Source organism: Equus caballus, chromosome 5, assembly GCF_041296265.1.
Source record: "Equus caballus isolate H_3958 breed thoroughbred chromosome 5, TB-T2T, whole genome shotgun sequence".
In the NCBI taxonomy this organism is placed as follows: Eukaryota; Metazoa; Chordata; class Mammalia; order Perissodactyla; family Equidae; genus Equus; species Equus caballus.
In genome coordinates, this window is record NC_091688.1 from 29,029,726 (window position 1) to 29,056,116 (window position 26,391).

General features: G+C 42.1%; 1 protein-coding gene and 1 non-coding gene across 3 annotated transcripts in view; one reads left to right on the forward strand and one right to left on the reverse strand.

The window, feature by feature from the left end:
- The window catches only part of UCK2 (uridine-cytidine kinase 2), a 77,764-nt gene extending 52,018 nt beyond the window's left edge, over nucleotides 1–25,746 (reverse strand). Inside the window, exon 1 of one of the 2 annotated variants that reach the window (XM_023640802.2) lies at nucleotides 25,272–25,746. In XM_023640802.2, the coding sequence (XP_023496570.1) occupies nucleotides 25,272–25,370 (99 nt within the window). In that variant the 5' untranslated portion in view covers nucleotides 25,371–25,746. The remainder of the gene's footprint in view (nucleotides 1–25,271) is intronic. The other variant, XM_023640801.2, reaches the window with a different exon arrangement.
- LOC111773670 (U6 spliceosomal RNA) lies at nucleotides 4,924–5,030 on the forward strand. The gene has a single exon (XR_002808366.2). It is a non-coding gene; the product is annotated as a U6 spliceosomal RNA (small nuclear RNA).
- Nucleotides 25,747–26,391: the final 645 nt, after the last annotated feature.

Sequence of the window (26,391 nt, forward strand, 5' to 3'; positions counted from 1 at the left end):
AGAAGAAAGAGAAGATGTGTGGGAAAGGGGTGTCAATTAAAAGCTAATCATCTACAGTAGGAAATCAATAAAGAATGCCTAATATTGGGAGGGGGAAAATCAGGAAATGGCAGTATAAGTGTGATTTTTTTAAGAGATAAATAAGAAGAGAAATAACCAAGAGTTGAAAGTGGCCGTCTCTGGGAAATGGGATGGGGTGAAGGAGGAAGGATTATTGACGCTGGGTCATAGGCCTTGCAGCAGAGGTAGCTGTCCTTATTGTAGTCATCATCTTCCTAAGGGCTAACTTCTTCTGATTTCATTGAGGTCATACTGGTTTATAACACTGTGTAATTTCAGGTGCACATTATTATATACCAATTTTTGTATAGACTGCATCGTGCTCGCCACCAATAGTCTAGTTTTTATCCATCACCATAAATATGTGCCCCCTTACCCCATTTGCTCACCCCCCCCACCCTATTCCCCTCTGGTAACCACTATTCTGTTCTCTTTGTCCATGTGTTTGTTTATCTCCCACATGAGTTAAATTATACAGTGTTTGTCTTTCTCTGTCTGACTTATTTCACTTAACATCATACCCTCAAAGTCCATCCATGTTGTTGCAAATGGGACGATTCTGTCTTTTTTTATGGCTGAGTAGCATTCCATTGTATATATATACCACATCTTCTTTATCCATTTGTCCTTTGATGGGCACTTTGTTTGCTTCCACATCTTGGCTATTGTGAACAACGCTGCAATGGACATAGGGTTGCATAGATCTTTTTGTATTGTTGATTTCATGTTCTTTGGATAAATACCCCATAGTGGGATAGCTGGATCATATGGTATTTCTATGTTTTATTTTTTGAGGAATCTCCATGCTGTTTTCCCTAGTGGCTGCACCAGTTTGCATTCCTACCAGCAGAGTATGACGGTGCCCTTTTCTCCACATCCTCTCCAACACTTACTATTTCTTGTCTTATTAATTACAGCCATTCTGACAGGCATGAGGTAATATCTCATTGCAGTTTTGATTTGCATTTCCCTAATAATTAGTGACATTGAACATCTTTTCATGTGCCTGTTGGCCATCTGTATATTGGCTGCTTACCATGTACCAGGCAACATTTCAATTGCCTTCTCTGTATTATTTCACGTAAGCCTTACAATCTTTGAGAGGTGGGCACTATTTTGGTACCCATTTTACAGATGAGGAAAATGAGGCACAGCAAGTAACTTTGCCCAAGATTGCTGCACCAGGAAGAGGGAGAGCTGCAGCAGTCCTGTCTTTTTATACCACACACTTTTTTAACTTTTACCAAAGTAATAATAAATAGGCTAAATTGTAATCATGTCCATGCACACAAGCAGCAGCATTTGTAAACAAAAATGGCCAGTTAAATATGAGGGTGTGAGCTATTTCTAGTCTGCAAGATATAAGGCTCAGAAGGGGACAAAGCAGGTAAGACACTGCTGTCACACCAAAATGTGATTATTTAATCTGAACAGGTGCCCCGTGCATATAGGCTGAGCCTACACGTCTGCCCAACTAGTCAGAACCTCTGTGCCCTAATGAGGAAGAGTCCAAACTGCCCTCTCTGGAGTTTTACTCACACTCACCTCATTTTCTCAGACGGGGAAAAAATATTTCTAACTTTTTTTTTTTTTTTTTTTGAGGAAGATTAGCCCTGAGCTAACATCTGCTGCCAATCCTCCTCCTTTTTGCTGAGGAAGACTGGCCCTGAGCTAACATCCCTACCCATCTTCCTCTGCTTTATATGTGGGACGCCTGCCACAGTATGGCTTGCCAAGTGGTGCTATGTCTGCACCCAGGATCCAAACTGACGAACCCAGGGCTGCCAAAGCAGAACACGCGAACTTAACCACTGCGCCACTGGGCCAGCCTCTCCATCTTCAAAATGGAGTCAGCTTCCAGGATTCTTGTAGCCTGAGACTGAGACTGTATTAATATCCACACCAAAAAGGGCTCTTTGCTGTCCTCATGCTTGATCTGGGATGGAATGTTCTCCTCAGCAAAATGTCCACACGTAACAAAATTCTACATACAGTTTCAAGAGATTGATGGCCCTTCTGAAGCCCATCCATGGACCCCAGGCTAATCTAAGAACCTTTGCCCTGCAGGAAAACCCTCTGCTCCCACTGGAGGGGAAGAAAAGGAAAGATAAGACCGAACCACCTCCCTAATGTTACTATAAAAAAATTTTTTAAAGAGTCCTTTTTCTCTCATCAGCACAATTATAGGAACTAGAAAAAGACCACACTCAGTAACCAAGATGTTCAAAACTCCAAATAAGGTATATCCTTAGAATTCTACAACATTGACTTTCTTTACAGGCACAGCATCTTCTAGTAAAAATTACCTGAAAACAGATGGCAGCCGCCATTGCAGGAGCACCCTCTCCTCAGGATATTGCTGATGAGGCAAAAATTTGTCCCAAACCTCAAGGAAATGCACATTCAGCTAACGTAAAACCACCTCAGATCCTGTTAACTGTTGCACAGCTAAGATAATGTCACATCTTGAGGAACACGGTCCCCAAGAAGTTGTGGAGAAAAAAAAAAATATTTCCCGAGACGGGTAACATGAGCGTAAAAAGGACTGTATCTGTGCCTAAGTATATGATCATAACTGAAAAGAAAAAGCTTTCTAAGGAAAACAACCAAATTGTACTGAGGAAGGCTGCTGAAGGGGGATTTTACTTTTACCTTCCACTGGTATATTTCGTGTTCCTTCCACACACCTGAGGGCCAGCCTCCTGCTGGCTGCTGCTTCCAGGTGCTGCCGGAAGTGGGCTCACCTGTCCTGTCAAGGTCACACTGACACTCAGGAGAGCAGAGTGGGTTTTTGGACTCTGGAGGGAGGCGACTTGGGCTTAAATTCCAGCCCCAGCACTTAGTGCTGATGGCACTGTGGATAGTTACTTAACTTCTCTGTCCTGAAATCTCCTTATCTGGAAATCGGGGATAATTACAGGAACTTCCCTCACTGGGCTCTTAGGACTAAAGGAGCTAATGCATATAAAACACTTAGAACAGCATGTATCCAGTGCTCAGAAAATATTAGCTATTATTAGTAAAAGCATTTTGAAAGGAAATAGATAATAAACACACATACAAATAATTTCAGATCATAGTAAGTGATATGAGGAAAATAAAATAAGGCAGTGGAATAGACAACTGATGGTGCTCCAACAGTACGCCCATGTTCTAGAAGAGCATGTGTTACTTTTGATTAAGAAAACAAATGTGGTAAAAGGTGATAAAAGTCTTTCTTTCTAATAAATTAAAAATCTCTGCCATCCCTTAAAAAAACCTCAGCTGAGATCTGAAAATGAAATGTCTGCCGAAGAGCTCAATAGAAAAGCAAAGGTTTCTGCTATAAATACAGAGTTCGTGTAAAGTTGCCTTTTCCATGCTTATATACAATAACTCCTGACATAAACTACTAGCTTTTAAACTCATGAGGTCGAAGTCCCAAGCTCCAATCATCAGTCAACAGTCCATCTGCCATCCCTACACCCCATGCCCATTTCTCTCACCCCCTACACTCCTACACACTCACACGCCCGTGTCATGTGGCAGGCAGGGCGGAGGGTAAAGTACATCCAACATAAACAAATGCACCTCCTGCAAGTACACTTGTTACCGACACCAGCCTAACGTTCAGCTCTGTAGGGAGCAACTACCATGAAAATCAGTCGCATCATCAACCAAGGACTATATAAATGAGATTAACTCTTCAGATCTCAAATTCTGATATTAGAATGAAAAAAAAAAATGACCATATGAACCTCTACGTAACTCAATCCCACACCCATGGCAAAAAAAAAAAAACAAAAAAACCTCCTGGGGCTGGCCCCTGGCCGAGTGGTTAAGTTCATGAGTTCTGCTGCAGGTGGCCCAGTGTTTCATTGGTTCGAATCCTGGGCGTGGACATGGCACTGCTCATCAGACCCTGCTGAGGCAGCGTCGCACAGGTCACAACTAGAAGGACCCACAACGAAGAATATGCAACTATGTACCAGGGGGCTTTGGGGAGAAAAAGGAAAAAAAAAATCTTTAAAAAAAGAGAAAAATACCTCCTTACATTCACTCAATGTTATTTTTGAGCGCCTATGATATTCTAGGTATAGTGGATAGAGATGAAAGACATTGCTCTTAAAACGGTCAGTCTACTGGGAAGACAATTAAGTAAACAGCAGCACAGGGTGCTGGAGCAAGAAAACATAGGATGGGAACCTCACTGCAGACTGTAGTGGACTGACAGAGAACACTCCCTAGGGCTTTGAAGTGACCAGACCAAAGGGGAGGGGACGCTATTTCAAGCGGAAGCAGCAACACATCCAGAGGTGTGAAGGGGAGCTCTCTGAGATCTGAGAACTGGAAGAAGTTGACAGTTAGGATGGGAAAGGACAGCCATGGCGTATGGGAATGACAGGAAGTAAAGCTAGAGAGACTGAGCTGTAAGGCTTAGGTGGGAGGCAGTGCTGACAGCAAGACTGAAGGCAAAGAGCCACTAAAGAATTTTTAGGGGAGTGACAGGCATGATCAGAGCTGCATTTTTTTAAAGATCACTCCAGCAGCAATGTGGAGAATGTTTTGAAGGAGTTCCAGATTGGTGGCTGGGAAGTCAGCCACCGGAGAGTTATCTAGGCAGGAAATGATGGACGGGGGCGGGAGGCTAACTTCAAGAGAAATTCAGAAAGTAGAACTGACAGGACCCTGGAAGCCTGGATGGATGCAGGAGGATGGGGGAGCACTGGCTGGAGAGCAGCAGAGATGACACAAGGTTTGTGTCCTGTGCATTTGTGTGGAGAGAAAATACAGGGAGCACAGCAAGTGTGTGGTTGGGAGGAGGGGAGGTTAGGTATTAGGGATCTAGTTCTGAACAAACTTAGTTCAAGAACATCAAACAGTGTGCTTGTTTCGGCAGCACATATACTAAAACTGGAATGATACAGAGAAGATTAGCACGGCCCCTGTGCAAGGATGACACGCAAATTTGTGAAGTGTTCCGTATTTTTTTTAAAAAAAAAAAAGAACATCAAATGGCAATGCCCAGGAGACAGCTGAATAAGCGGGAAAGGAAGCCAGGAAAGGACCTACGGCAGGAAATAACCTGGGAGTCATCAACAAATGGAGGAAACAGAATATGGAGAGGGAGGGGCCAGCGTGGTGGCACAGTGGTTAAGTTTGCACGTTCTGCTTCGGCGGCCCAGGGTTTACCAGTTTGGATCCTGGGTGCAAAAATGGCACCGCTTGTCAAGCCACGCTGTGGTAGGCGTCCCACATATAAAGTAGAAGAAGATAGGCACGGATGTTAGCTCAGGGCCAGTCTTCCTCAGCAAAAAGAGGGGGATTGGCAGCAGATGTTAGCTCAGGGCTAATCTTCCTCAAAAAAAAAAAAATATGGAGAGAGAAAAAAAGGTGAACCAAGGAGGGGATTCTGACACATGAATATTCCCAGGCAGAGAAACACCCACAGAGAGGACTGAGAAAGAATAGTGAGAGGTAGAAAGAAAGCCAGCCAAGAGCGAGAAAAATCAAGAAAGTTGCCCAGAGGAAAGGGTCATTGTCAAACTTACAGAAAAGTAAGATAAGGAACCAACAACTTTGAGGGGATTTAGGGATTAGGTGATTATTGGCGATTTCAGCAGGAAAAGCTTTATCATAGCCATTAACACTCTCCAACTCCTCTTGACCTCTGACAGCACTCACTGACTGCAACACTTACTTGGCACTTATCACACCTTCAATAATCAGACAGAAGCCCTCTCTAGGCAAGAGGCTTAGAATACAAAGATAACCTGTATAAGTCAGAGGTATGATAGCTGACCACAATGCAAGAGGACGAATGCCACAGAACGGAAAAGGGAATATATTTAGTTCGGTTTGGCAGACATCTCTTAAACACCTACCACGCGGTCAGGTACTATGTTAGGCACTGGGTTAGGACAGATGGGCCAGACCTAGACATGTAAGCTCCACGAGGTCAAGAGTTTATCTAATGCACTGCTGTATTCCCAGCATCTAAAAGAGTGCTGCCTGGCACTTTGTAAGAAATCAATAAATATTTACTGAATGAACAAATGAATGAAGACACAGACCTTTTCCTTCAGGGACAGACAAGGGTGAAAGCTTCAGGAGACAATTTGTGAGCTAGATTAAAGGAGCAGGAGGATTTTGCTAGGCACATGGCGACTTTATTTTCATATTTATGTATCTCCTACACAAGACTACCTTCCTACAGTCATACAAGTCTTGGTAACCCTACAGCTATAAAATGCTGCCTTGTCTCTACTAGGTCATCAAGAAATCATTGCCAGGAGGGGGTAATGATGGGAGGGGCTTTCTGGGGTGCTGGTCATAATCTATTTCTTGACTTTGGGGGAACTTACACAGGTGTGTTCACTCTATGATAATTCACTGAACCATACATTTATAATTTACACACTTTCCTAGGCATTCTATTTTTTTATTAAGATTATGATAGTTAACAACCTTGTGAAATTACAGTTGTACATTATTGTTAGTCATGTTGTAGGTACACCACTTCACCCTTTGTGCCCTCCCCCCACCCTGCCTTTCCCCTGGTAACCACCGATCAGTTCTCTTTGTCTACATGTTAACTACCACCTATGAGTGGAGTCATACAGAGTTCGTCTTTCTCTGCCTGGCTTATTTCACTCAACATAATAGCCTCAAGGTCCATCCATGTTGTTGTGAATGGGACGACTTTGTCCTTTTTTATGGCTGAGTAGTACTCCATTGTATATATATACCATATCTTCTTTATCCAATCATCAGTTGCTGGGCACTTAGGTTGGTTCCACGTCTTGGCTATTGTGAATAATGCTGCGATGAACATAGGGGGGGCATGGGACTTTTGGAATTGCTGATTTCAGGTTCTTAGGATATATACCCAGTAGTGGGATGGCTGGGTCATAAGGTATTTCTACTTTTAACTTTTTGAGAAATCTCCATACTGTTTTCCATAGTGGCTGCACCAGTTTGCATTCCCACCAACAGTGTATGAGGGTTCCTTTTTCTCCACAGCCTCTCCAACATTTGTCACTCTTGGTTTTGGATATTTTTACCATTCTGACAGGTGTAAGGTGATATCTTAGTGTAGTTTTGATTTGCATTTCCCTGATGATTAGTGATGATGAGCATCTTTTCATGTGTCTATTGGCCATCCGTATATCTTCTTTGGAGAAATGCCTGTTCATGTCCTCTGCCCATTTTTTGATCAGGTTGTTTGATTTTTTGTTGTTGAGCTGTGTGAGTTCTTTATATATTATGGAGATTAACCCTTTGTCAGATAAATAACTTGTAAATATTTATTCCCAATTAGTGGGCTGTCTTTTTGTTTCAATCCTGTTTTCCCTTTAGGCATTCTATTTTTAATTAAAAGGGTTTAAAAAAAAAAAATAATGTTGGGGCTGGCCCCGTGGCCGAGTGGTTAAGTTCGCGCGCTCCGCTGCAGGCGGCCCAGTGTTTCCTTGGTTCGAATCCTGGGCACGGACATGGCACTGCTCATCAGACCACGCTGAGGCGGCGTCCCACATGCCACAACTAGAAGAACCCACAACGAAGAATACACAACTATGTACCGGGGGGCTTTGGGGAGAAAAAGGAAAAAATAAAATCTTTAAAAAAAAAATAAAATAAAATAATGTTAATAAACTGCTTTCCTTTCCCCTAATTACCCATTATAAAACAAGTCCACTTAACTCTTTTAAAGAAAAGATCCAACTTAACGACAGAAAAGGATTGCTAAGGACTACAGCAAGCTGATAACAAGAGAAGAAGAAAACTGAAAGGTCAGTCATAGAAGAGAGTGGCCAATATCTGGCCAGTCATGGGCCTTATCAGAAAAGAAAGGTTACTGCCTGAAGTAAATAACATCACATTAGTGAGACTCAAACTGTCCCAACAGGTCCTCATCGCTATCAATGCCAGCACACCTGGACACCCGTCAGGCTCACGTGCCGGGGCAGCCGTGCTGGTTAGAAGTGGACAGCAAGGTGGCTGCTGTGACAGCACACCTGCCCCAAGGCACCAACCTTGGTGCCGGCAGACGAGTTTGCTCACGCAGAAACATGGCTATGTATATACTTTTGCACACATTTTCTCATTGAATCCTAACAATAATTCTACTTACTAGACATTATCTCCTTTTCACAGAGGTAGAAGGGAGTTCAGAAGAAACAGATTAAAAGTGGTCAAGCTGGGATGTTAACACAAGCCGCCTGGCTGACTCCGAAGGCCATGATATTTCCACCCCATTGAGCCATTTGGACTTACAGCAAGAAAGCATTTTCCAACAAACCAGGGAGCTCTAACTTCAATCTTTGTTTGAAGTAGAGACATCCTGAAGCTTCCATTCTGTTCCACACCAAAAAGACCTTAAACTCCACCAACACCTGCCAAAGGAGTCTCGTGGCAGGACTTAGCTCTTCTCAGAGCACATGTCCAAAACACAAGCTTTTCCACCTCAAGCTTGACATCTCCTGATCACGTCCTCCAAAAGCCAAATGGTCAATCCAGTGCACACTCCACTCCGCATCCTCCAGTCAGACAAGCAGAGGAGGGCTCCGCCTGCATCTCCTTCCAGAAGAGTATTCACCGCCTCTCCCCTTCAAATACTATGTGTCACTCCATATTCTCCTCTGTCTGCTTTCAAATGTTTACTTCCTCTACAAAGGGGGGGTGGAGAAAAATGAAGCTATTGACTAATCAAAATAGCGTGTTTTATTTCAATAGAAAAATCAACAGAAGAGGCGCCTCACCCGAAACAGCAGGAGTCTTAGCCAATCTCCTCATCAAGCTCAGTTTATAGAGAAATTCCAGAGAAAGCTCCCTCAGATAACCAATATGCCATACAATAGAAACGTACCCTCAGGGGCCAGCCCACGGCCGAGTGGTTAAGTTCGTGCGCTCTGCTTCAGCTGCCCAGGGTTTCACGGGTTTGGATCCCGGGCACAGACATGGCACTGCTCATCAGGCCATGCTGAGGTGGCGTCCCACATAGCACAACCAGAAGGACCTACAACTAGAGTATGCAACTGTGTACTGGGGGCTTCGGGGAGAATAAGGAAAAAAAAAAAAAGGAAGATTGGCAACAGATGTTAGCTCAGGTGCCAATCTTTAAAAAAATAAATGCACCCTCAGAAACCCTCTACTGAGACAAAGGGCAGTCACACCACAGCTGCTTCAATAAACATCCACTGATCCCAGCACACCTGTTGGCAGAGATGCCAACCTGTGAGTCACACAGATGGGACAGGCTACCCAGGGTCCCCTGGGTATTTTGCCCTGGGTTCTGAGTTCTATTCCTGCTCAGAACTACTTCTTATTACCAATCCTATCATAAATGTACTAGAATAGTAAAGACCATAGCTGCTTCAGTTTACAGAGTGCTTGCATTTGTTAAATGCAACTTTGTTAAAAAAAGAAAATGTTTTAAACAGCAGCACCTCAGATCTTGACACTGCTGTTTTACAGCAGAAACTAAAGTTTATAATACGTATAATTATACGTCATCTGTGTTGATGAAAGGAAGTACACAAATAATCCCAGTGGGACAACACAAAATTACACATAGCTTTGGAAAGTGTCTTTGTCACACCGTGTCTCTCCAATTCAATAAGGACATACCCTATTCCCTACAAGCCACACTAAACTCAGAGGAAGCTAAAAAGTTACCATGTTTGCCTACTTTATAGCTCTGCTCAGCACTTTCCCAACTCCAATCCATGCTACAAAAGGTCTATATTCAGGCTAATGCAAGCTTTCCAAAGCAGAGACAGCTTTTCTCTAGATGGATCTACCTTCCCCTAAGATAGGAAAGATAATCATTTTGGCTTAAAAGAGCTCCTCTTCTAGCATTTCTTGAGTTAAAGGAAAGATCCAGTTCGTATCAACAAGCATTTAATTAAACAAAATAGGTGACATCCCTAGTAAGAACTTGATAGCAAGATGTTAAGCTTACTCGTCAGTCGATTTTCTATCTTTAAAAATGCACCATTAGGGGCTGGCCCCGTGGCCGAGTGGTTAAGTTCATGCGCTCCGCTGCAGGCGGCCCAATGTTTCGTTGGTTCGAATCCTGGGCGTGGACATGGCACTGCTCATAAAAACCACGCTGGGGCAGCGTCCCACATGCCACAACTAGAAGGACCCACAATGAAGAATATACACTATGTACCGAGGGGCTTTGGGGAGAAAAAGGAAAAAAATAAAAAATCTTAAAAAAAAAAAATGCACCATTATGTTTACAATAGCCAAGACGTGGAAGCAACCTAAGTGCCCACCAACAGAGGAATGGATAAAGAAGATGTGGTACATATATACAATGGAATACTACTCAGCTGCAAAACAGAACAAAATCATTCCATTTGCAATAACATGGATGGACCTTGAGAAGAATTATGTTAAGTGAAATAAGCCAGCAAGAGAAAGATAATCTGTGTATGACTCCACTCATATGAGGAATTTAAAACTATGGACCAAGAACAGTTTAGTGGATACCAGGGGAAAGGTGGGTGGGGGGTGGGCACAAAGGGTGAAGTGGTGCACCTACAACATGACTGACAAACATTAATGTACAACTGAAATTTCACAAGATTGTAACCTATCAATAACTCAATAAAAAAAAAACTGAAAAAAAAAATGCACCATTAAACAGGCGCCTAAGCCATCTAGCATGTACAGCTACACTGAGCTCTGTGGATGACAATGTGTCAGCAGTCCTATCCAGGTGAAGGGACCGCAAGAGGAAGTGCAGTGTGCCCAGCAAAGGGACAACTACCCACATCTCCCAGCAACAGCCAAAGCAACCAGGTCTAAATGCTAACTAACATTAGAAGAGGTAACTGAGAGAAGGAATGCATTCTCCAACCACTTCTTCAACAAATATTTGAGGGCCTACTGAGTGCAATTTTACATAGGGTGACTGCAAGAAGGTGAGAGAATTAATCAGACTGATCTCTGAAGGAAGTGCTGTCCTCGCAGAATTAACAGCCAATGCAAGACCCATCTGTAGGACCTTGTGGATCTTTGTAAGGACTGTGGCTTTTATTGGGAGTGAAATGGGAGGCTATTGCAGGATTGTCAGTGGAGCAGGGAACTTATTATCCAATCTTCATGTTAACAGGATCACTCTGGCTGCTCGCTGTGATGAGAATAGAGCATTTAGGGACAAAGGCAGAACGGGGAGATGTGTTAGGACACTATAGCAATGACGTAACTGAGAGATGCTGGTGGCTTGGACCAGGTGGAGGAAGTAGAGGTGAAAAGTGGTCAGTTTGTGGACATATAAGCAAGAAGATCAAGATTTCTCAATGGCTTGGATAGAAGTGAAAGAGAGTAGTCAAGAATGACTCTAAGGCTTTAGGCCTGAGCAACTAGAAGGATGAAGATGTCATCAACTGAGATAAGGAACGTTACACAGGTTGAGTACGTTTGAGGGGAAGCTCAAGAGTTAAATATTGGACATACTGAGATTCCTGATATATATCCAAGTGAAGATGCCAAGGAGTTTGAGAAAGAGGTCCTTAATATTTAGTTATTCAAGAAATATTTATTGAAAACCTACCTGGGCTGTTTTTAGCCCATGCATGAGTCTCCAACAACAGTGAGGAAAAACACAGTCCCTGATCCTAAGAACTCAGTCTAGAGAAGAGAATAGGCTAAACAAGCAAGGACCACACAGGGTGGAGGGAATTTTATCACTGAGGTCTGTTAAGATGCTTTAGCAACACAGCAAAGGGACACCCAATCACTCCAGGGAGGACTGCCTAGGAGAGGCCATGACAGAATGCATACAGAAAGATGAGCAGGGGTTATCCAGGTAAGGAAAAGGAAGGTGGGTGGAGGGAAGGAAACTAGGAAAAAGGAACAACACCTGTGAGAGTAGGACACAGGGTCCTAGGACCTATGAGAAATCCAGTTGGTATCCAGTTGAGGGGAATGTTGGCAAGTGGCAAGGGATATCAGTCCTTCAAGACATCACCAAAAGATTACAAATGCCGACCACCTTATGCAGGTTTGAATTCGAGAAGTACTTGGTATGTGCAATCAGTAGTGAGAAAACAATTATAGGACACTCAAGGCCAATTACAAAACTGTGGAATGTTAAGGGCTGAAGGAACCCTCTTCTATAGATAAATACTGATACTTAGTAAGTAACTGGCAAAGATAGGCAGGAATCCAAGTTTCCTAAATCAGTGGCCATAGAAACAGATGATGTGAAATACTAGTGCTGACACTAAAAAGTGAATGAAAAGAAAAGAAAGAAAGCCCTGAAAAGAAAGGGCATTAATTAGTAACAAGAACACATATGAAAGAATAAATTTCACTGTAAAGGTAAATGTATCATAAAGGTAGTGAATTAATCACTTATAAAGCTAGTATAAAGGTTAAAAGACAAAAGTAAAGATAATTATGATTATAATAATTAGTTAAGGGGTACACAAGATAAAAAAGATGTAAAATGTGACATCAAAAACAAAATATGGGGAGGAAAATAATAATGTTGAGCTTTACAATGGGATTAAACTTAACTTGTTATCAACATAAAATAGACTATTATAGATGTAAGTTGTTACATGTAAGCCTTATGGTAACCACAAAGCAAAAACCTATAGTAAATACACAAAACATAAAGAGAAAGGAATACAAGCATACTACTAAAGAAAGTCATCCAACCACAAGAGAGGAGACCAAGAGAAGAAACAAAGAGAGGGGAACTACAAAAACAGCAAGAAAACAATTAACAAAAAGACAATAAGCACATACCTGTCAATAATCACTTTACATGTAAATGGACTAAATTCTCCAATCAAAAGACATACAGTGGTGGCCAGCCCAGTGGCGTAGTGGTTAGGTTCGTCTGCTCTGCATTGGTGGCCTAGGGTTTGCCGGTTCAGATCCTGGGTGCAGACCTACATACTACTCATCAAGCCATGCACCAGTGGCATCCCACATACAAAACAGAGGACGACTGGCAAAGATGTTAGCTCAGCAACAACCTTCCTCAAGCAAAAAGAGGAAGACTGGCAATAGATGTTTGTTCAGGGCCAATCTTCCTCAAAAAAAAAAAAAAAGATATAGAGTGGCTGAATGGATAAAAATTTTTAAAAAGACCCTTGCCGCCTGCCTACAAGAAGCTCACTTTAGATGTAAGGACACACACAGACTGAAAATGAAGGGATGGAAAAAGATATTCCACACAAATGGAAACCAAAGTAACTATACTTATATCAGACAAAATAGACTTTAAAACAAAGACCGTAATAAGAGATAAAGAAGGGTGTTATACAATGATAAAGGGGTCAATCCAACAAAAAGATATAAAATTTGTAAATATTTATGCATCCAACATAGGGGCATCTAAATATATAAAACAAATATTAACAGGCCTAAAGGGAGAAATAGCAATACAATAATAGTAGGGGGCTTTAATACCCCACTTACATTAACAGGTAGATCATCCAGACAGAAAATCAATAAAGAAACAATGGCTTTAGATGACACATTAGACCAGACGGACTTAACAAATATTTACCAAACATTCCATCCAAAATCAACAAAATTCACATTCTTATGAAGTGCACATGGAACACTTTCCAAGATAGATCATATGTTAGGCCACAAAACAAGTCTCAATCAATTTAAGAGGACTGAAATCATATCAAGCATCTTTTCTGACCATGAGGGTATGAAGCTAGAAATTAATTACATGAAGAAAATTGGAAAATTCACCAATAGGTGGAGATTAAACAACATGCTACTAAACAACCAATGGGTGAAAGATGAAATCAAAGGAGAAATCAAAAAATACCTTGAGACAATTGAAAATGGAAATGTAATGTATCAAAATTTATGGGATGCAGCAAAAGCAGTTCTAGGAGGGAAGTTCATAGCAAAAATGCCTACCTCAAGAAACATGAAAAGTCTCACATAAACAACCTAACTTTACTAGAAAAAAAAGAACAAATGAAACCCAAAGGTAGTAGAAGAAAAGAAATAACAAAGGCTAGAGCAGAAATAAATGAAAGAAGAGACTAAAAAGACAATAGGAAAGACCAATGAAATTAAGAGTTGGTTCTTTGAAAAGACAAATAAAATTGACAAGCCTTTAGCTAGACTCATGAAAAAAAAAAGAGAGGACTCAAATAAATAAAATCAGAAATGAAAGAAATGTTACAGCTGACACCAGAGAAATACAAAGGATCATAAGAGACTACGATGAACAATCATACACCAACAAATTGGACAACCTAGAAGAAATGGATAAATTCCTAGAAACATACAGCAAATCTAGAAGAAACAGAAAATCTAAACAGACCGATTACTAGCAAGGAGATTGAATCAAATAATCAAAAGCCTCCCAATAAACAAAAGGACAGGGCCAAACATTTAAAGAATTAATACCAATTCTTCTCAAACTTCCAAAAAGTAAAAGAGGGAGGAACACTTGCAAACTCATTTTACAAGGCCAGCATTACCCTGATACCAAAACCAGACAAGGACACCACAAGAGAAGAAAATCACAGGCCAATATCCCTGATGAACACAGATGCAAAAATCCTCAACAAAATATTAGCAAACTGAATTCAACAATACATTAAAAGGATCATACACCAAGATCAAGTGTGATTCCAGGGATGCAAGGATGGTTCAACATCTGCAAATGAGTCAATGTGATATACACCACATTAACAAAATGAAGGATGAAAATCATATGATCATTTCAATACATGCAGAGAACGCATCTGACAAAATTCAACATCCACTTACGATCAAAACTCTCAACAAAGCAGGTACCGAGGGAACATACCTAAACATAATAAAGGCCATATATGACAAGCTTACATCTAACATACTCAAAGAGAAAAGGTGAAAGCTTTCCTCTAAGATCAGGAACAAGACAAGGATGCCCACTCTCACCACTTTTGGGCATAGTATTGGAAGTCCTCGCCAGAAAATTAGGCAAGAAAAAGAAATAAAAGGCATCCAAACTGGAAAGGAAGAAGTAAAACTGTCACTATTTGCAGATGACATGATATTATATATGGAAAACCCTAAAGACTCCATCAAAAAAACTGTTAGAACTAATAAATTCAGTCAAGTCGCAGGATACAAAATCAGTACACAAAAATCTATTGTGGTTCTATACACTAATAATGAATTACCAGAAAGAGAAATTAAGAAAATCTCACTTACAATTGCATCAAGAAGAACAAAATACCTAGGAATAAATTTAACCAAGGAGGTGAAAGAATTGCATGTTGAAAACTACAAGACGCTGATGAAAGAAATCGAAGAACACACAAATAAATGGAAAGATATTCCATGCTCATGGATTGGAAGAATTAACATTGTTAAAATGTCCGCACTACCCAAAGATTCAATGCAATTCCTATCAAAATTCCAATGGCATTTTTCACAGAAAGAGAATAAACACTGCTAAAATTTGTATAGATAAAAGATGCCAAATAACTAAAGTAATCTTGAAAAAGAGCAAAGCTGGAGGCATCATGCTCCCCAATTTCAAACTGTATTACAAATCTATAGTAATTAAAACAGTGTGGTACTGGTATAAAAACAGACACATAGATCACTGGAACAGAATAGAGAGCCCAGAAATAAAACCACACATATATGTCAATTTACAACAAAGAAGCCAAGAATATACCATGAAGAAAGGACAGTCTCTTCAATAAATAGTAATGGGAAAATTGGACAGCCACATGGCAAAAGAATGAAACTGGACCACTATCTTACACCATACACAAAAATTAACTCAAAATAAATTATAGACTTGAACATAAGACCTGAACTTATAAAACTCCTAAAAGAAAACACAGGTGGTAAGCTCCTTGACAGAGGTCTTGGTAATGAGTTTTTTTAATCTGACACTAAAAGCAAAAAGTGACAAAAGCAAAAATAAACAAGTGGGGCTACATTGAACTAAAAATTTTCTGCACAGCAAAGGAGACACCACCAAAATAAAACAGTAATCTACAGAATGGGAGAAAATATTTGCAAATCATATATCTGATAAGGGGCTAATATCCAAAACACATAAAGAACCATATAATTCAATAGCAAGAAAACAAACAATCCAGTGTGAAAACAGGCAGAAGATCTGAATAGACATTTTTCCAAAGAGATATACAGATGATCAACAGGTACATAAAAAGATGCTCTACATCATTAATCATCAGGGAAAAGCAAATCAAAATCACAATGAGATATCACCTCACACCTGTCAGTACGGCGGTCATCACAAAGGCGAGAGATAACAAGAGTTGGCAAGGATGTAAGAGAAAAGGGAATCCTTGTGCACTGTTAATGGGAATGTAAACTGTTGCAGCCACTATGGAAAACAATATGGAGGTTTCTCAAAAAGTTAAAAACAGAACTGTCACATGATCCAGCAATTCCACTTCTGGGTATTTATCCAAGGAAAATGAAAACACTAACTTAAAAAGATATACGTACCCCTACCATCACTGCAGCATTATAGCCAAGATATGGAACCAACCTAAGTGCCCATCAACGGATAAATAGATAAAGAAACTGTGGTGTGTACACACACACAGGCACACACACATACACAATGGAATATTATTCAGCCATAAAAAAGAATGAAATTTTGCCATTTGCAGCAACAAAGATGGACCTCAAGGACATTAGGTTAAATGAAATAAGTCAGAAGGAGAAAGACATTATCTTATAATATCTTATACGTGAAATCTAAATATATATATTACAAGCTCTTAGATATAGAGAACAGATCAGTGGTTGCCAGAGGCAGGGGGTGGGGTGGTTAGAGAAACTGGTGAACTGTTTTTCATTTTTTTTAGTTTAAAAAAGGAAAATATATATATATTTAATCCAATACATCCAAAATATTATTTCAAGTTAAAATCCATATAAACAATGAATAAATAAAAATTTAAAATATAATTTAAAAAAGTGAATGAGAATGACTGAGTAACAAATCCTTCTACAAGTCTGGAAGCTTCTAGTTTTCTGCTTTCAATAAAATTAAAGGGGATAAGTGGCAACTGGTTGATTCATAAAAATACATTCAGTTCTGACCTATAATAGGAAAGGTAAAAACTGAGTGACCTTGATATAACAAAGTCCTTCCATTCCCATCTACTTATGTCAACAGCATTTCTCAAAGTTTCTATCTATACAAGTGAAAAAATCTTATTCTAGCAACGTAATGATCCACTAATACATGAAATACCTGGGTGGGAAAGCTCCATCTATCTCATCAAGTTGCTTTTCAATGAAATTCTACCTTTTATGTTTAATTACTTATCAAAATGTATATCTACTTGCTTTGATTAACTTATGCTAATAACTGTAGCAATGCAATCCAAAAGAAATTAACACTGAAGAGACTTATGAGAACAGGAAATAAAATCATTCCAATGTATCTACAGATTTTTGCTACAGAACGATGAAAGACCAATCAAGAAAAAATTTTCGAGCACAAAAATAATTGAAATTAAGTTAACATTTTTTGGGGAAAGTGGAACTGAAATATGATTTCAAGGAGAAAAAAGGAAAAATGAACATTTCTGACTCAAATAAGAGCTTCTTCATGTATTTTTAAACAAATGAAAATAGGGCAAATTATTACAGTATTTAGAGCCCACCAAATACATTTAAAAGAATTGGACCAATTATTTTAAAATGTTAATATTTACAATATGTCAGAAATTAACATCCTTTACAACTCTTTACTCATATGGTGAAAAAAGCTAGCGTCAAAGCTACATGATAGGATAAAGAATTTTCCAAAATTCTCTTAGCACTTATGGATGCAAACATGTTTGAAGACCACTGTCCAAAATCACAGGTCAGTGCTCTTAGCACCCCATTCTACCACAAGCTCTCTCTACATAGCCTGAGAGAGACTACCAACCTGCACAGGACAGACTGCTCACCCTCCACTCTCTGGAGGAGGCAGTCCTAGAGAAGTCTGCAACTGGAACTTCCTAGAGGACAGAAAACAGAGGGTGTTTGCTGAGATAAGCTAAAATGGCTCTTGAGCCAAGAAAAAATAAAAGGCCAAAATGTCAGACTAGATAGCATACTTATGGAATGATTAAAACAATAAAGGACAACTCTACTTTACCTACACACAAAATTCTTAGGCTTCCACCATGTATGCACCAGGCAAAATTCTTACAAAATCCTCATAATAACATGCCGCAAGTCACACAAACGGCATGTGGCAGAACCTTCTGTCACTATTACTGTGAAAATGAATGTTCTATCAAAATGAAGTGCGGGACCCCACGGGACAGGAAGGAAAGGCACTGCTGGGCACATGTTTCATAAGGTACTCGAGGTTACTAGGTAGGGTATTGGAGGTTACTATAGAAAGTGTGGGAGGTTCAAAGATACTCTGACACTTTTCTTACAGTTTCAGAGTAACCATGTACACCATGGTTCTTTTTAACCATGTTTTTTAAACCATGTTCTTTAAAGAACCATGTTCTTTTTAAAAGAAACCCATGCAACAGAAAGATCATTTCCAATAGCCACGGGGAAAAACAAACTGATATTTTTAGAAATATTACCCTCTACCATCGTCATTCAAAATTCTCAAAGCATACCAAATTTGTTTTATAACCAATGCCCCCATATCCAACAAATTACGACTGATGAGAGGCCTGGAAGCACAATGCTTTATATGATTCTTTATATTTTTCAGGCTATTGTGTTAAATAGTCTATTGTTGGTACTTTTACAGTTGTAAATACTTTGGCTTTCTCTGCATGAACTCTCAAGGTAGATTAACTCTTGCGGGCATGTGAACTGAATGCTGATTAGGACTTTTTCTGTCAACACCTTACAAGTGTTACGTCTTTTATTTTGTCTTTTAGGAAATCCTATTTTTTGCCTTTATTTTCACGTAAATTTGGCAGCTACTTGTTCATTTGGAAATATTTCACTTTCAAAAATAAAGTTTTGCCTTGCTGTTTTATGTAGGATTGAAAGAAAATTAATACATTTATGAAAATCAAATGATCAAATTACCTGTTAAAAAGATACTTGAAAATGTTTCCACTGTTAAGCCACTTTGTTGCTAAAAACTATGTGTGCACCTATAAAACTCATAAATGGAAACAAACTTGCAAAATACTCCAAATGAGGATTTTCAGTGGGTTTTGAATCCACTAGTTGAAAAACTTTAAATGGAGTACCCGGGTTTGCAAAAACAACTGATAAACAACAGGGAAGATGAAAATTTTCTAGCTGGTTTTTAACAAAAGCCACTGCATAATTGGGGGATGGGTGTATTGTGATTCAGTAAACACAGCAAATGATGAGTTTCTTGTACTTGGATCTTTTTAGGGGATAACTTTTTCAAACAGTCATTAAATCAAGATTTAAAAGACTAAACTTAGAACCAAAAATTCAGCCTTGTATTATCACCAAGACTAATATTACCAAGATTTTCCAAGATCCATGAATCATCATGTATGAAACAAGATTTTGAAAAATAAAACATTCTTTAGTCACAAACAAAAAAATACTTTAGTAAAAACCAAAAGGTTTTATGCTGTTTAAAAAACTCACAATTTTAAGTGTTTATTTCATTTTTCTCATCCTTTCATAATTTCTATTTTTGTTTTATATTTATATATATATTATACTTACATAATTCATATATATACATGCTACACTATGATAAGAGATGATCAAATGCGTTAATGATAAGTTGACTTAGTGATAAAAATGGTTTATTGGACAAGATAGCACATGCATACACACACTCACACCAAGTATACCCTTCAACAATTTTTATTGCTGTAAAAAATTGAGTCACACATCTAAAAGACCTTAGAAATCTACAGCAGTTCCAACAGCACCATCTCAAGCCCACTAGCAAAAAAGGTAGAGTCTTCAGCAGTGAAATTCCCAAATGCAATCTGTGTCTATCACAGAACCTCATAAAAACAAGACTCAACAAAGAAGTGATGACATCAGGCAGAAGACCTAAGCAAACACCATGTAGTGAGCAGGGGTTAGGTGACCACAGACAGAGTGAGCATCAGAAACCACACTTCCAAGACAAACAAGGAGTAAAGGAGGAAGCAGCTAACCACAGGCACAGCTGAGGAAAGGCAACAGCAGGAGAGGAACTACTGAGGCTGTAAGACCTGCTGTTTCTTCTTCATTCCACTGCGCTAGGCACTGGCACAATGAACACGAGAGTTTCAGGCAGAGCAAAGAGCAAGTGGGAAGATCCTTGGGCAGGGGGACAGCATGGGGTGCCAAGCATCGGGTGTGGCTAGAATAGAGAGAGCAAGGGGGAAAGTGGCAGGAGGTCAGCAGGGCCAGATCAGACCAGGCCTTGATGGCCATGACAGCAATTTGGGGTGGCAGAAAGCACACAACACCAGCTCTGAGAAAAAGAACAGAAGGACCAAACCAGTTCCACGGCTCTGGGAGCACCTGATAGAAGGAGGCCATGGAATGAGTGGGCTGGCCAGATGGGGATGGCTGCTGAGGCTCCCGGAACAGGGCAATGGGAGCCAAGGAGACGTAAGTTCAGAGCACATTCCAGAACACTCCCAAAGCAGATGCTGACTCACGGTCAAGCTGAGCTGAGATGACAGCTCACATCTCTGAGGGGATTGCAATTTCCTCTCTTGGTCCATATTACTCATACAGTCAGACCAACCTCCCTAAAAATACCTATAAGGACTGCTCACTCCTTGTGGAGAGAGTTCAAAACAGGTATAGATTTGGAAAAGGGAAAATCCAAGTTCTATCACTTACTAGCAGTGCAATCTCAGGCAAGTCAAAAGTTCTCCTGACCTCATCTTCCACTGTCCCCCACCAAGGGGATCACATCTGTCTGACTTCAAAGGGAAGAGAAAAGCAAATGCTTTCATGATAAACTGACTTGAGGATAAAAGTGGTTTAAGCAGCTTAGAACTATAAAATACTGACAGAGACTTTCTCTCCTGTTTCCTTATATCCTGACTTCCCCCCCACCCCAAGCATCTAATCCAGTGTTCCGCACAATGACATCCACTCAACAAATATCTATTTAGTAATAAATACTAGGCTCTGAATAAGCAATATCCATGTATTACGGTTGGAGGGGCTTTTTATTTCTTGGTCATTGCAACATGAGTAACACAGTTAAATATGGTTTCAACTGTGGCTTCAAATCCTAATTCAAATAGTCTTAGAATTAAAAAATAAAAGGGTAGTTATAAATTACGGTCTGCCTAGCTCAGTACAGTAAACACCAACACTTTATCAAACATTGTAATGGGCATTAAGGCACAAATAAACGAGCCACTCTTATAGAACTTTTATTATAGTGGCGGAGGCAGTCCACAATTAACCACAGTACAAGGCAAAATGTGGAAAACTCTGGGAACATTAGAGACAAAAAATGACTCTGATTAGGGAAATAGATAACAAAGTTCCCTGGAGGAAGTCTTAGCAGAACTGAAGCCTTAAAAGGATTAGATAGAGGCCATTCCAAAGAGAAAACCACAAAGAAGGTTTCAGTGAAAGCAGCTCCATAGATGTGTTGGTGTGCATTTGGGTGTGGGGGAGGGGGATAAACAAAAGGGGGGAAATAAACAGTCTGGGACCACATCTGGGGGCTAAGGGGATATGCGCTGTGCTGAAATATATGACCTGTAGTCTGGGCAAAGGGGAGTCATCCAAGAAGGAGAATGACACAAGCAGAGCTCTAGCTAAGGAAGACCACTCTGAGAAGCTATTTTAAATTGGCCAAAGAAGTCACAAGGGCAATAACAGCAAAAATGAAGTGAGAGAATGGCATCTAAAGTTATGGATATAGAGGCCGGCCCCGTGGCCGAGTGGTTAAGTTCGCGAGCTCCGCTGCAGGCGGCCCAGTGTTTCGTTGGTTCGAATCCTGGGTGCCGACATGGCACTGCTCATCAAACCACGCTGAGGCAGCGTCCCACATGCCACAACTAGAAGGATCCACAACGAAGAATATACAACTACGTACCGGGGGGCTTTGGGGAGAAAAAGGAAAAAATAAAATCTATAAAAAAAAAAATAAAGTTATGGATATATATGCAAGCAAAGAAATTTAAACTGTTTTTTTTTCCCCTTCCAGGGTTAACTTCTTGCTCTCTCTAGACTTGTCCTTTAGGAGGAAATACAAGAATCTGGTTTTTAACATAGATCAGACTAACTTTCTCGACCCACTACAAAGTTTTAAGATGAGCTTTTAACAATGATCTGCCAGGTCAGCCTAGCAAAGCTGACTGTAAAGTTCTCTAATTCATCTTCTTTTATAAAAGAAACTAACAAATGTGATATATGGAGCTGCAATCACTCTTTTTGCCTTCTACAACCGAAATAATTTAGTCTGAGATAAAATACTTGTACTCAGGGCACTGACAACATTAAGACAAATTAGAGCCCTCAAGAGAAGCTGAAGAAGGAGTTGTTTTTTTCTTATAAAGGAGGGATGGGAGAGGGGAGAAAACTATTAAGATCTCTACTGCGGGTCCGCCAGTACAAAGCAATCCGCATTTCCGTTTCCTTTCGGGTCAAGTATCTCTGACACCATTCTGTAGCTATTCCCAAGCAGCCCCTTTCCAAGCCTAAGGTATAAACATGTTCTTCCCAAACGCCTTAGTCCATTCCTAAACCAGGCAATGGCAAGGACGGAGCAGGGCTGGTCTAGCGCTGCCTCTGCCACCAAATCTATGATCTGAATACATTATTTCTCTCATCTATAAGCGATGAGACTAAGAGTTGAACTCCAGAGGCTCTGAGGTTCCTTCTAGCTCTAAAATTGTCATTTCTGATGATGCTCTTAGGCCCTTTCCCTTCTCCCAAATTCCCTTAACAGACAAACAAACAAATACCCAGGGGGCAGAGAACCAACCTTGCTTCTAGAGCTTCCTACACCACAAGATTCAAGCTTGAGACTTCCAAAGGAGGTCCAGTTTGTTGATGCTGACCATCCTTTAAAAAAAAAAAAAAAAACTCCTGTCCTTGGAGTAATAACAGAATCAAGATATAATTGCAGCAAACTGACTACAATATGGAATTATTTTATTATTATTTTTTTTTTTTGGTGAGGAAGACTGGTCCTGAGCAATCTTCTATTTTATGTGGGATGCCACCACAGCGTGGCTTGACAAGTGATGCTAGGTCTGTGCCTGGAATTCAAACCTGTGAACCCTGGGCCTCCAAAGCAGAGCGCACAAACTTAACCACTATGCCACCAGGCTGCCCCAATATAGAATTTTAGAATTCCAATGCTCCTTTGGACTTTTCTTCACAAAAACAAAAAATTATAAAATAGTCTTAAACGGTGACAAAGTATTTATCAATGCCCAAAGTGTATAACATGCTTTGAAACCTACATGCAAACGGACTCGTTCTTGGGAGTTTCTATAGTCTTCCTCCTTAAGGAAAAATGGGACAGCAGAGTTAGCCACTCCCACGATGGCTCCCACTGGACAGGTTAGGGAAGTAACTCTTGCAACTTAGATTATCAACCGAGAACAGGTGATGACTGAGGAACACACAAGAAGAACAAGAACAGGGTAATTTCACCTTTCAGGATCTCAGTTTCCACCTCTGTAATGACTAAATTACTCAGAGAATTACCAAGGTCATTTTGTTTCTAAATGCTACACTCACCTGCCAATTTTAGTCTCCGTCCCCCTAGGAGGACTGGACCTCAGTTTAATATTTGGGACCAACTATATGCCAGGCATTGTGGTAGGAGCGCTGGGAAGACAGCCAGGAACAACGAAAAAAGGTCCCTTGCAACAGGAATTGCTATGGAAAGTGGGGGGTCAAGAATAATTCCAGAAGAACAGGTAAAGCTTCCTGAAGGAGCCAGCATCCTGGTTTTGCTTCCAAGTACTAGTAACAGCAGTGGTAAAGAACAGGCTAAAAGTTGAAAAATGAAAAAATGCATTCAACTAGGGGCAAATGCAACATCAACTTCTGGGACCTAGGCAGATACCTAGCCCTAGGAGCCAGGGACGAGATTAACTTAAAGAAGTTCCACGGAGCCAGCTGCCGTGCCTGGGCCCCAGGCGCCAAAGTGGTCCAGACCTGGAGGGGAAAACGTAAAACCAAAATGGAGGAGGGGCTACGGCAGAGCCGGCTCCGGAGCGAAAACCTCGTGGCTCGCTTCTCATGGCGCCAACCAGCCTTCCAGCTCCGCTCTCCCCAGTCCTGGGAGGCATCACCCCGCCTCGCCGACCCCAGCGCGCAGCACCCATCTCTCGCAGGAGCCCCTTGAGGAGCCCGTGCCCTAAATGAAGTTGGAGGTTGTTAGAACGGTAGGGGAAACAAATAGCCACATCTTAAAGGCAGTTAGGGGAGCAAAGAAACATCTGGGAGGACTCCAGCCTTCTCTACTTGCATTAAAAGCCCAGGGTAAAGCTAGGAGAGCATTTCTCTAGTCTCTCCTTGCCTTGCTGATAAAACAAAGCAGGCTCCGAGGGGAGTCATTCCCCCAGAGGGTGACCCCTTTCCGCGGATGCAAGACGGGTACGCCCCAGACATCGGAGAGCACAGAGCCAGTACAACTTTCTCATTGAAGCCGACCACGCTTCCTCTTATCACCATAAAACAGAGAAGCCCCGACTACTCTTATGTCATTGATGTCACCGCACCTATTTGGGTCTCAGGATTTTACCCGGAAACCCCTGCAATCCCCAGCTCCAGCTCAAGTCGGGCTCCCCTTCCCCGGGACGCCGCCTCGCGCGTTCTCGCAGCCCTCCGGGCTTTCCGGCTCGCTCCGCCCTCGGCGCCGGAGCTGCGCGGCCGGGCAGGCTCACCCAGGCAAGGCTGGGGGAAGGGGGTGCCTCGGGGGCTCGTTGGGGACCCCGTTTAAAGCCCTCTCCCCCAACATCGCACTTACAAAACAATAAGCATCCGCTTTCTCTGCCCCTCCCCCACAGGACCCCCGCCACGAGTTACCGCCGCGGGGGAGAAAAGCGAGGGGGAGCGCGCCAGCCCTGTGATCCGTGGCCGGCGTACCCCTGGAACCTCAATGGCCCGGGTCCCTGCCCTCCCGTCCATCCCCCGCCGCGGAGCCCAGAGTCCGCACCGGGAAGACTCGGCGCTGGAGCGCGGCCAGGAGCCGAGGCGCGCGGGCCACGCGGTGGCTGCAGCAACTGACACGGCCCGCGGCCGCCGGCCACATGCGCCGCCGCCAGGCCCGGGCCGGGGAGGGGAGTGCGGCCCCGCCGTACCTTGCCGCTGGCCGTGCCCCCACTGACGCCGATCAGGAAGGGCTCGCCGCCGTTGGGCTGCTGGTGGTTCTGCAGGGTCTGCTCGCTGTCCCCGGCCATGGCTCGCGCCGCCCCTCCTCCCGCTGTCTGTGCGAACGGACGCACGCTTTCCCGCCCGCGCCCGCGCCCGCGCCGGGCTCCCTCCGCTTCCCGCAGCCGCCGCTGGGCGCTGCCCGGCTCGAGGCTGCCGCCGCTCGCTGCGAGCCGCTCGGATGCCGGTGGTGGGGCTGGGTTTCCCGAAGCCGACGAGAGCCTTCCTCTGCCCGCAGCGGCTGGCCCGGTTTACATCCCAGGCAGAGGTCAGCGTGATGCTGCTGCTCCAATCCGGGCGGGCACCGCGCTGCTATTCGCCGAGGCGGAGGCGGCGAGGCGTCTGGCCCCAGCCTCCGCCCCTCCCGGGCCCCGCCGCCGCCCGAGGTCTCTGGGAAAGGTGTGCGCCCGACCCTCCTCCCTACCCACCCGGTTAACCCTTTTCCCGACGACCTTCGGCGGACGAGGGAAAAGAAACGAGCGTTCTGCCTTTGAATGTGGTATGCGACCACCTACTTCAAAAGGAGTAAAAAGCTACAAGGGCAGATGGAATAATAGAGGGGATGCCCCAGGTCTGAGAAGCAGAATTAGAACAAGCTTGGAAGATGAAGATGAAACAAAGAGTTAATCTCATTTACCCATTATCCAAGCTAAAAACTTGTGTTTTCCGAAAAGGAGAATTTTTTCCCCTTCCATTTGCCAGAAGAATATGTCAGCCGCTGGCTTTAAACATTTCCTCTCTTGGAAACCCCCAAACACCATCCTCCTAAACAGGCGGCTCCCTAGAGTCCTTCTCCCTGAGAAGGGTAGTTTGAGGGGTTTATCTGAAGGGCGCCCCCCCCCTCCTGACATCGACGCCCTTTTGAACCACCGTTTGAAATCCCAAATACTGAGGTTCCTGCGGAGTTAGTGTTTGTGGAAACATGAAAATAATATGTAATGCCATGTTGACCCATTAATACCTTTCATTGAACTGGTTTTTAAGAGACGGGCAATTAGTCACTTGGTTGGAAAGGCGGTACTTGCTGGTGACTCGGGGCAGTCTCCACCT